This window comes from Pantherophis guttatus, chromosome 1, assembly GCF_059756535.1.
Source record: "Pantherophis guttatus breed Tessera chromosome 1, ASM5975653v1, whole genome shotgun sequence".
In the NCBI taxonomy this organism is placed as follows: Eukaryota; Metazoa; Chordata; class Lepidosauria; order Squamata; family Colubridae; genus Pantherophis; species Pantherophis guttatus.
The window spans coordinates 37,962,921-37,975,797 of NC_142063.1; the positions used below are offsets into that span (position 1 = coordinate 37,962,921).

A 12,877-nucleotide genomic window follows, 5' to 3' on the forward strand; every position below is an offset into this window, starting at 1 on the left:
TTGAAATGCAGGAGAAGAGTAAGAAATATGGGAGAATTTAGGTTAAGCAAAGAAAGCATTACAGGCATGAAGGAACTGCCTGAATGTACACTGTCCACTGTGTTCACTATCAAGAAGTTTCAGGGGTTTATTGAAGGAGGACTAATGATACAGCAGAAATCAAATCTCCTTCTTCTGGAAAGGTAAAGATAGAAGGGAGAATAGTTTCCTGAGAAGAAGAGAGGATGATGTCAGGTAATGATTTAAGAGCTGACCAGCTGCTACAATGATGTAATGCTGGGAATGAGTCAGCAAGGTTTATCACTTTAAGAGCCTATAATAAGAAAAGGCCCTGTTGGGGCATATCTCTCTCTCCGTATGTGCTTCCATGCTGTAATTGCTGATTGCTGTTTGAAGTCTGACTAGAGTATGTGTATGTATATATTCTTTGTAGATAAAACCACTATTTAAATACAAACCTCTGTTTACTGTATTTGCTCCTGGGTTGTCTCACATAGTCACACTGTGCGCACTCTGACAGAAGACATGTTAAGAAGCCAAGATGAGGGCTGTGAAATATCAGAGATAATAAAGAATGGGACACCAAGGCATAGAAAGCCAAGTTTGCATCATGACAAGTTCCCAGAACCTTACTGAACCTTACAGAAGCCTATCGAAGTATACAAAATTTATAATACATGACAATTCCCCAAGTTTCCAAGTAGGCATATAATTCTGAACTCTAAAAAGCACACAAAATGGGAAGTAATTTACATGTGTGCTGGACCTATGAACTGGATCTATCATATACCACATGAGAAAGATACTATAGATAGTATTTTAAAAGTATTAAAATCTGTGTTTGGATGGAAATTCATTTATGATCAGGGGCCTTGAATAGTACACCCTGATTCCTGATCTGCTCTTCATAAGATTTTCAGGAACATTATTCTTACTTTCTTCATAAGATTTTCATGAATATCATTCATACTTAATCACCTTGAAAAGTTAGTAAATTAGCAATGTTAGAAAGATTAGTCAATCTCATAAGTTCTTGCTATGATAATAGACATGAATTAGTAGTGTTATGATACGGATTTGGTAAGTGGGGATGTTTTCTCCTAGTTGGTTTATTTGGATGTTGAGTAGTTTTCACTTAATAACCACAATTTGTATTGAGAACTCCATCACTAAGCAACATGGTAATTAAGTAAAACATCACATGACCATGCCCGACTTACAATGTAATTTCTTCTACAGATGTTAATAACCATTCATGGTCATTAAGCATGACATCAACTTGAGACTTAATAACCCAATTGACAAAATAAGTTCAAGGACCAGTTGTAAAACTACTTCTTCAATGCTATTGAAGGTTCAAATGGTCACTAAACACAGCAGCCCTCAACCAAGGACTACCTGTATTGTATGAAATGACCCAAGTATGTGTGAAGTATACATATTTGTTGTGCGTGAGTTAAGGTTCCATGTCAATTGGTCTCAAGAATCTAACCCTAACAAAAACAAAAGGCTATTGTCAACCATTGTGATCTGAGAGCCCTTAACCTGTAAGATGCCATAGCTAAGTCTGGTTCTGACAATAGCACTGATAATTATTTAGGAACAGAGGAAGAGAAGAGATTCTGGGATAATATTGGGGAAAGACTGAAAACAAAATAAGAACAGTGCTGTACATACATGCAGAACGCTTGTGTAATGCAGAATCGTTCCCTGATTAGAGTGAATATGGGAATATACATGCCTAGTGATGCCTATCTATCTAGAAGCATGGCTGTACAAAGTTAAAGAAAGCAAGAGTACTGTGGGAAAGACTATCTCACTTTTAGTACTGTTTAGGCATGTCTGAAAAAGAATAAAATAAAGAGAACATTGTAGGTGTGGGAATTTTTTAATGCTACTTTCCAGGGGAAGTTAGACCCCAATTTTTTTATATATATACAAGGATTCTTCCCAAGCCACAGGATAACTTTTAGCAAGGGACATGTGTAGTTCTCTCTTCTCTCACCATCTTTCACTATCATTGAGTTAGCAGCATTCCTAACTCTAGTTACTAAAACATATACAGATTTTCCCCACAGTTCACTAGGTAGCCATAGGTTACAGGAAATATCTTGCAGTAGAATATGTAGGATCCTATTGCTCCATGGGTAAAAATCTGCAGTATTTTCTTAGTTTGCTATTTTGATACTAAACTTTGACCTACACCATAAACCAGATTGTGGGCATATTGTGTGGGAGATTCTTTATTAAAATGGGCCTCTCTCCCATTAGCAGCAGCTAAATTAAGAATATTTTTTACCTATATTGTACTATAGATACTATTATTTTCAGCCTCTGAGAGCTACAAGAAACATAATGAGTGGGCAACAATTGAATGTTAAAGACTTCCTTTAACATTTGTTAAATAATTTTTAAAAAAGTTCAGCAGGATTTTGTCTCTGAAGTTCAGCAGGCAAAAACTGGTTCTGAAGTTCACTCAAGGGAATGGAAGTGAACTGCTCCGCTTATTTTTTATTTTGAGGCCAAGGCTAACCTGAGATGTTTGATACAGAATGAGAATATAATGTCAATATCATCATCATCATCATCATCATCAAATTGATAGAGGATGAGAATATCATGTCAATATCATGATAATGATCATCATCGTCATCGTCATCAAATTGTCAATGTTACCCTTGTTGTTGCTATCCAATTCCTATTTATTCTTATTAATATGAATCTTGAATGGACTTACTCATGCACACTGATTCCACAGGGTGCATTTTCACATTAATAATCAAACAAATTATCTCAATATGTTTTGAGTTTGGTTAGATTTTTTGTAGCTTATTGTGTTGAGAGAGCTTAGCCAGCTGTTCTTTAAACTTCCCTTGGCCACCAGATACTAGTTATTAGTTATTAAACTTCCCTTGGCCACCAGCACTTTGTGCAAGAAAGGTAAGGAAACCAGGCATTCATAAACTGAAACGAAAAAGTCATTTTACCTTTTTCTTTTTATCAAAAGTAAGTCCAGGTTTGCTGAGGACATAGGATAACTTGGCAAGAGCAGCTTCTGGTGTCATATCTCCTCCTGGAATTATACCAACATCCATGAGAGTCTATATACAATGCCAAAGGAAAAAAAAATACAGCTTGAATTAATGCACTGCTTTCTAATATAACTAGAATGAAAAACAGCTCTGTAAGCGCAAAGCATGATTTGGGGCAATGACAGATAATCCTTGACATATAACCACAATTGAGCACAGAAATTCTGGGCAAGATATGTGTTAAGTGAGTTTTGCCCCATTTTACGACCTTTCTTGGCACAGTTGTCACAAGTTGTTAAGTAATTCTGGCTTCCCCATTGACTTTACTTGTCAGAAGGTCGTAATAGATGAAACATGACCCTGGGACACTGCAACCTTTATAAATATGAATCCATTGCCAAGCAACCGAATTTTGATCATGTGACCATGGGGATGCTGCAATGGTCATAAGTGTAAAAAACAGTTATAAGTCACTTTTTTCAGTGCTGTTATAACTTCAAATGGTCACTAGATGAAGGATTTTAAATCGCAGAACTACCTGTACTGATTGCAGCCCTCTGTTCAACCAATATTCTTCCAATGCTGCAAATCTCAGGAATAATTTTTAGGGCCAGCTTGTTTGTGAAGGAATTAGTAAACACAGAACCTCTCATCATGTTTTGCAATAGCAATAGCACTTAGACTTATATACCGCTTCACAGTGCTTTCTAAGCGGTTTACAGAGTCAGCATATTGCCCCCAGCAATCTGGATCCTCATTTTATTGACCTCGGAAGGATAGAAAACTAAATCAACTTTGAGCCAGTGAGAATCGAACTGCCGAACTGCTGGCAGCCAACAGTCAGCCGAAGTAGTGCTCAGTACTGCATTCTAACCACTGTGTCACCATGGCTCGTCAATGAACATTAATGAACAAGCTTTCTGCTACTGCACCAGTCAATACAATTTAATATTTGTTATCATTATTTACTAAGTTCTGGTAAATGTGTGAATCCTAGAGTAAAATTTGAAAATTTAAACAAGATTTTAATGTTATTATTCCTTTGATTTAGATGTCAATATTATTTTGCTGGGTAATGGACCATTGGTCCATTATAACAGCTAACTTAAAACTATTTTTTTTAAATTGATTTAATTTGCTGACTTCCACACACATGGCACATTTTAAACACAGGATTTTTTAAAAATGATAATAATATCTTAATTCATAATACAAAGCTAATCAGGAATAGGGTTTACCTGTTAAAATCATACCAATAAGAAACAGGCTTTGTTGCTACAATATAATGTAACCTATTCTTAGTATATTTGCTATGCTTTCAGCTATTAGTTATTTTGCATATATTATAGGCATGCTTTAATACAGCAATTGGAATATCCAGAATTGAGTTTTTATAACAAAAATTATCCTACTGAACCTTAAAGGAAAGCCATTGAACTTGGAATCTTCTCAAGATACATGCTAGATTAAAATAGATGAACATGTTTGTAGAACATTCCCACAGGGTAGTTTCACTCAAACGCAAATTGTATTTGGTATATGTCTCTCATAACCTAATATTCCTTCTTTTTCATTACCACCACAACAGACTCTCAACCATTTGCTAACGGCAAACCTTTAAGCCAAAATACTTCCTGGAAAAGCAAAGCCATTTTAAAACCAAAGAAAAGCAGCGATTATAAACCTAAACAAGGCTTTTTAATTAAATATTAAAAATAAATAACATTTGTCTTTGTACATGACAGTCTTTGTCTATTAATTAGGCATAAAAAGCACAACCTTAGAAGTGATTGGTGCAAGAACTAGTCATCTTTGGGATACAATGGGGATTATAGAAAAAGAAATTAAAAACTTCCAAGTGCCAGATCAGACATAATTCTATTAATTGGCACAACCACTTAAATTTGGTCCTATCCTACTTTTCAAATCACATCTGTCTTGGATAAAATCTGCCATTCATGTTATACCTCTCGGAAGCATCCTGTCTTGAGAACCATTCAGATGTTTCAGCTGGTTCAGCAAGCAGTGGCCTGTGCTGCTATTGGAATACCTACCATCAACCATATAATGTCACTAAAAAGGGAGCTGCATTGTCTGCCAATCAATTTCAGTATACAATTCAGGGTGATAGAATTTAAAGTTCTGCATGGCTGAAAACTTGGATATCTCCAAGATCCCATTCCACAAGTTGAATTTGCTCATCCAGTAAAATCCAGTGCTAAGGATGCCAACTCTGAGGAAGTACTACCCACATGGATAGCTAACTGATGGCTCCAGACTTCTAGTTGGCCTATCCTCAGTTATTTGGACTATGTTATATTTGAAAGAGCTGTTTAAAATGAAGATTTTGCTGCCTGATACACCTGAGCCTTCTTGTGATTATGCCAATGTTAGTGATTCTTATGTTTTAATTGTATGGAAGCCACTCAGAATCTTTGGAATGGAATGGTCCGTAAGAAAAGAACAGCAAGTATGTTCACTAGCTAAGCATATTGTTCAAATCTGCCATCTAAAACAAGGATCTTACAAGACCGTTTAAGATCATGGGAATTATCTGGAAACCATCAAGATGGGAAGAGTGATTTAGATTGCAGAATTCCTCTCACCTTTCCTGTGGCATAGACTGATGACACAGATCCTCGCAGACATTGGGTGCAATTCAAAATCACAACATTGGAATCAGTAGCTTTCCTCAGCAAATCTAGTAATTCTGGACAATTATTTGGAGCATTTCCACTCCCATACGTCTCAAGTACAATGCCTTCCATAGAGCTCTGAAGAAATGCCCTTACCTGTTTGGAAGAGAAAAACCACAATGAGAAATTACAGTTCAAGCTCATTGCAATATAATTTTATTTCTTCTCAGACCCACTCAAAATGTATGAATAATTACATTAGTTCTGTAATGAGGAATATAGTGTTGTCTTTTGACTGGACTAGCATAGACCCATTAGTAAATAAATGTTCAAAAAGGAACAGAAGTGCTAATTATTTAAGATTAATACGTAGATGTTACAAACACACATGTGTATATAAACACAAAGTCTCACATAGATGCAAACACTTGTGTAAGAATCAATAGTTTATAGTATATCATGCCACTGGCAATGGCTGGCTAGAGTTTCTGAGAGTTTCTAGGCCAGGGTCAGCAACCTGTGGCTCTGAAGCCACATGCGGCTCTTTGGGCCCTCTGCTGTGGCTCCCTGTCGAGTGATCCTACCACTGGCTGGCCATGCCCCTCGCCCTCCCCTACCAGTCACTCCTCACCTGGCCTGAGAAGGTAAGGGAGATGGCAGGGGATGGAGAAGTGGCCAGGGCAGAGAGAGAGAGAGATACAGAGAGAGGGAGAGAGAGGGAGACATAAAGAGATACAGGGAGAGAGGGAGAGAGAGTGCGGAGGGAGGGGAGAGAGAGAAATGTCAAACGGGTTTTGTGGTTCCTGGTGTTTTTTAACAGCTGGTTTTCTGCCCTAATGATGGCTGGGTAGGTGTGGCTAGGAGGATCATGTGACTGGTGGAAGTGAGTGACATCAAGTTGGCCATGCCCACCCACGTTTTGTGGCTCCCGGTATTTTCTTTTCTGTGGGAAATGGGTCCAAATGGCTCTTTGAGTGCTTAAGGTTGCAGACCCCTGTTCTAGGCTGATCAAGGGTGGGAAAAAGTATAGCTAATATATACAGCACTGCATGTGTACAAAGAAATGTTGAGTAAGCAAAGACAGGCCATACTCAAAAATGAAAAAAATATGATGATTCAGAAAGATGCAGGTAATCTGCCTATTTTTAATTATGATGTGTTAAAATAATCTACTTAAATAAAGACATAGATATATGACTCCAGAGTGAATATCTTACGATTACTTTACTTAGAATTATAGACTTCTAACACAGACCTTGAAGGCCATCTGCTAGGGTTGCCTGGTTCTAATCACAAAACCTTGATGACACAAGGCAGGGAAATATGCTGCTTGAAGTCTGAGACAGTAGAAGCAGAGGGAAGATAAAAAAATTCAGATAATCTTCTACTTTCTTTGCTTTAACTGTGTCACAGCAGAAAACTAGGACATCTTTCCTTTGTGTAATGTACATTTGCAAACTAGCCTCACTTCCTAGCTAGAGCAGCACACTTGTGAATAGGATTGAAGCTCTATGAAAGGCAGTTGGTAGGGTACAAGAGAACTGTAGCCCTAGACTTTTGCTGGAGATGGGGCCAGGTTTAGACATGGTGAAGCCTCAAGCTATGAGAAGTTGTAGAGGCTCTACTTGACAAGTACCAGCAGAGAATAAAGCTGTGTAACAACTGAATTTGGCAAGGCTGCTGCCAAGATGCGTAACAAACCTGTGGTGAGGAGGGGATGGGCCCTGTTTGAACAAAAGATGTTAGTGCATGCAGAAACAAAGCACACATTAATCAATTATTGAGGGTCACGTGACCACACTAAAAGGCTTAATTTAATTTCCCATATTTAAACAAAATCTGACATTTTAAGAAGCCTCTACAGACTGTGAAACCTAAGTTATAGCATCTTTGTGTTATATCTAAATGTTGAGGTTTCTGTTTAATGTAAGCCTCTGCCTTCTTCAAAAAGAAAAAAAAATGAATTTAACATCCAATTTGCAAGTATAATGATAGAGTGGAATCCAGTTTATCATCACTGTCATCTAAAACTTTTCATTCTGCTATTATTTGTGAATAAAAAGTATGCATAAATTAATAGATCCTGTGGGCAAAATGTGAAACCCAGCAGCTCCCATTTGGTGTCCCCTGGAACCCTCCAGTGAAGATTAAGCCAAAAAAAAAAAGGCTAATTTTTTCAGGTTCTTTAGATGTTTGGGAAGTTATTAAGGAGTAAAATGGGTACTATAAACCTTGCAAATATGTAAGGCCACTATACTCTGCAAAAGCTGCAGTGCTCAAACAATTGCTAGACTTCAAGCTGTCTATTTTGATTCCATCTATCTTGCCCATTGCTGCCAATCTCATATTATATATATATATATTATATGAGATATAACCTGAGAAGACACACACACACACACACACACGTGTGTGTGTGTGTCTTCTCAGGTTATATCTCATATAATATATATATATATATATATATATATATATATATATATATGTATGTATGTATGTATGTATGTATGTATGTATGTATGTTGGTCTTTGGTTATTCAGGTCTTCTCCCACGTAAAATTGGAAGTGTCTTGGCGACGTTTCGTTCTTATAACCTGAGAAAACATATATATATATATATATATATATATATATATATATATATATATATATATAAATAATATATATATAAATAATATATATATATATATGAGCAATTGCTCCTAGAAGCACGAAGCCAAAAACACCAGCCTGAAGATGACGAATGAGACGTCATCGAAACGTCGCCAAGACACTTCCAATTTTACGCGGGAGAAAACCCGAATAACCAAAGACCTACATACAAATACCCGCAAAAACCTCAGAATATATATATATATATATATATATATATATATATATATATATATATATATACACATAATATTATATGCATCTTTGTCTTTTTCCATTTTTTCTATTGAACACCATTCTATTTCTCCACACTCAGTGCTTGCTGTTGCTTCTTGTTCATTGTAAAGATTTCTCAAAAGAACAATCAGTTACCCTTTTAAACTCCAACATACATTAAGACCAATCAATGGTCTTACTATACAGTAATCAGTTTAAAAAGATAGAATTCTTCTTGTATTTTTCTTGCTCAGTCCATTTTTTGTGCTACGTTAATCATCTGATCTTGGGTTCCTTCCTGAAACCTGCCTGTTTATTTGGCACTCCAGTTTTCATGGATTGTATGGTTCTGTTCTTTATAGATCCATAAGCTAGACTTTGATTGTGCAAGCAATTAGTGCAATACTTTAATTTGCATATTCTCTTACGTCTCCTTTCTTTGGGATACAATAGGTATGTACAGCAAACTTTTTCCAATCTCTAGCTCAGCAGTCTTGTTTTTGACTATATCTTGTCTTTTAGCTTTAAACAGTTAAATAGATATTTCATCTGCATCCCATGCTTTTCTACCTGACAGCTGTTTTATTGTACCCAATTTTCTAATGGAATTGATTTCTGAATATATACTCTCTCTGCAAATTTTATCTCTAAATCATATCTGTAAAGAGTTTCAATATACTTCCGCATCTTCTTTTAACCTCATTTACATCAATCAAATCTCTTCCATGATAACTCATGAATAATCCTGTCTTAATGTAAATTTTCTTTTCTTCTTCTCTGATCTTCTTAAAAGTTTTATTTCTCCTTTCATCGCATTTTCTCCAATTCTTAATTGAGATATTTGTCTTTCACTTAACAGTGAAAATCTTCATTTAATCATCTCCCAATTGGATTTGTCACATACAGTAACTTAATGCAGCTTCCTTTCTAGACCACCCTAAAGCTATAATTGAGCCAGAATCCAACAGCACAAGCAATTATGGATTCCTCTCACTATGCCCATGTGACACCGTAGTCCTCATTTAATGGTCGTAATTGAGACCAGATTTCTATCACTAAGCAATATGGTCATAAAGAGAGATATTATGTCACTGTGCCATTTAGCAATGGCAGTTTTGACAGTCCCTGGTTTGTTAAGAGAGAACCTCAAGTAAGTGCAACTTCTGGCTTCCTGCCATCTTTCCCATTGACTGCAATGGCCAGAAGTTTGAGGATCAATCTTAAATGCAATTCATTCAGTTCCGTTGCAAATTCGAACGATCACTGAATGAGTGGTTCTTAACTAAGGACCATCTGTACCAGGGGTGAAATCCAGCAGGTTCTGAGAACTGGTAGCAGAAATTTTGAGCAGTTCAGAGAACCGGTAGCGGAAATTTCAAGTAGTTCGGAGAACTAGCAAATGCCATCTCTGGCTGGCCCCAGAGTGGGGTGGGAATGGAGATTTTGCAATAACCTTCCCTCCGGAGTGAGGAGGGAATGGGGATTTTGCAGTATTCTTCCCCTGTCTCAGCCATCAAGCCACACCCACCAAGCCACGCCCACAGAACTGGTAGTAAAAAAAATTGGATTTCACCACTGATCTGTACTCTATAAGCCACACTGGCTCACTTTTGGATTTTGACTGCAATTCAAGGTGATGCCTATCATCTTTAAAGTTCTACATGTCATAGGACCAGTATACTTGAGGGCCACCTTCTTACCAGAGTTCCCCTTATATACTCTAGATTCATTAATTGAAATAATGTTATTGTGTGGGGCCCAGGAAGTGGACCTTTATGATGGCCGCTCATATTTTATGGAACAACTTTTCTCCCCACTTAAAATTGGCCTTGACTTTGTTGGCCTTTAGAACTGCTTTAGAAATATGAAAAGTGGAAAAAGCAGAGGAGTGAAAGAGAGAAAATGTTCTAATAAAGTTAAATAAGTTAAGAAGGGGACTGTTATAGTATTAGGTATGGTATATGTTAATATTAGTATTAAGTTAAGAAGAGGTAAAATAATAAACATGACTGTAAATTGTAATTGTTATTGTATAAAATATTTGCACAAAATATTTGTACCCAGATGACACACAGTTTAATGGAAGATGATGTTTGAATCAAAATAAAATAAAAAAATTGGAAAAAAAAAAGAAAAGAAAAGAAATGCTGTTTCCCTGGGCTTCGGAGTCATGATATCTTGGAGCCATTATTAGATGATGGTATTATTTCTGTTTGGATCACCATTTTATTATTTCATTATTGTGAGTTTACATACTATGGTTTTATGTTCTCCATATTACGTTTCGTTGAATTTTGTGAGCCAGACAAAGACACCTTAGTTGAGTTAGGTGGCCACATAAATATGTTAAATAAATTTTAAGTAGATATGCCCTTTTTCCCGAAGCTATGAGTTAGCATCTTGAATTTTACAATTGCCCAGGTAGCATTCTCCTGTTGTAAAATATTGCCTAATCTCTACCAGGGTCAACTAAGCAAGCAAAACTGAGAGATCTCAATACAAAGTTATGTCAGATTTGTGAGTAAATTTCTTAGACACCAAGAAAAGATCTGGAACAAGGCAACTCTGTACAAGATAGACAAGCTCCACCTGAACCAAAATGGAACTAGGCTGCTGGCACATCATTAAGAAAAAGCTGTAGAACAGCTTTTCTAACTGATCCCTAAGGGAAAGTCAACAGACAGAAAAAAACAGTCAGGGTGGAAGGGTTTACAGATTTTAGAAAATAATATAAGTAATAGTATTGTGAGCTAATCAGTGGACATGACAGTCAGGAAACAAAAAGGCAAGATGTGGGAAAGGATCTAGTGTACAGTATAGGTGTTTCTGTGCCAATGCTAGAAGTGTCCAAGCCAAGAATGGAAAATTAGAATACTTTGTTGCAAACAAGGACATAAATACTCATGTACTATATAACAGAAATCTGCTGGAATGGAAAGAATTAATGGGTTAGAATAATTCCTAGCTATAAAATGTATATAAAGAACAGAAGATATGGGATATATATCTGAAGCCGTATTGGTTTTTTCAGGGAAGTGATCAGGATAAATGAAGCAAACTGAGATAACAAGGGAAAATAATTCTAGGATATCTTGAGAGGTTAGAGCAGGGGTGTCAAACTGGCAGCCCATGGGCCATATGTGTCACATGCAGGCCACGCTCACCCCAGCTCCGTGAAGGGAAAAAACATTGTGATATGTCACGTGACGGCAATATATATATATATATATATATATATATATATATATATATATATATATAAATTTGATTTATATGCCGCCCTTCTTCGGAGACTCAGGGCGGCTTACAATGCGCTAAGCAATAGCCTTCATCCTTTTGTATATTTATACAAAGTCAGCTTATTGCCCCCACAACTGGGTCCTCAATATGACGCAGTGAATTTGACACCTGTGGGTTAGAGTAACAAATCACTGTTGATGGGATCCATCCAAGAGTTCATCCTTACCAACCTTCTGTGGGACTGTAAATGGCCCATGAATGGCTCTGTCAACACTGTATATTTGGATTTTAAGGAACTTTCAGAATGACCTATACAGTCTATCTTCCTTCACACTGTCAGACAGAAGGATATGTATTTTATATCATGTCAGAATGTATAGGATTTAATGTGACTTCTACCCTCTTTCTTGAATGTATCTATTTTTGCACAGTATATATCTTCTATGGTATTTTTCAGTTACATTGACCATCAGTAGGTACAATGTACAAAAACTGTTGAGTAAACCCAGTGGACAAGAGATCAGAAGGCTTGTCTTTGAATGACTAAAAAACAGAAAGCAAAGAATAGAAATAAATTAACCATTTTATAAATAGAGAAAGCCGAGAAATGAAGTTCTTCAAGAACCTAAATTAGGACCAGGGTTTTTAATTTTTCAAAAAAATATCCTGATTAAGAGTAAGGAATCAACTGGCCAAGTTTGCAGATGATATAAAACTATTCAGAGTAATGACATAGAAAATGATTTTGAAAAGCTTAAAAAGGTTTTCTTTTAAAAAAAGCTTGATGAATGGTCAACGAAATGACTAGAGGTTCAGTTTAACTAAGTGTGAAATGTTGCACATTGGGCAACAAGCTCATTTATGCACCAATAGGGTTTGAGCTATCTGCCACAAACCAAGGAACAGATCTTAAAGGGATCTTATGATTAACTCAGTGAAGATGTTGATAATGTTCAACTGTGGAAAAAGTCAAATTCTATGCTAGAGATCATGCTAGGAAGGCAATTGAGAACAAGACTGCCAAATTTGTAATGGCTTTACAAATCTATGCTACATTTCCATTTGTAATACGATGTACAATTCTAGTCACCCCATTTGAAA

The 12,877-nt window shown here is 36.4% G+C and overlaps 1 protein-coding gene across 1 annotated transcript in view; it reads right to left on the reverse strand.

Moving 5' to 3' along the window:
• The window catches only part of ASPG (asparaginase), an 82,092-nt gene that overhangs the window by 38,459 nt on the left and 30,756 nt on the right, over positions 1-12,877 (reverse strand). The window contains exons 8-9 of the mRNA XM_034418561.3: positions 5,639-5,824; positions 2,988-3,101 (exon numbers count right to left, since the gene is read on the reverse strand). Coding sequence (XP_034274452.2) covers positions 2,988-3,101; positions 5,639-5,824 — 300 coding nt within the window. The remainder of the gene's footprint in view (positions 1-2,987; positions 3,102-5,638; positions 5,825-12,877) is intronic.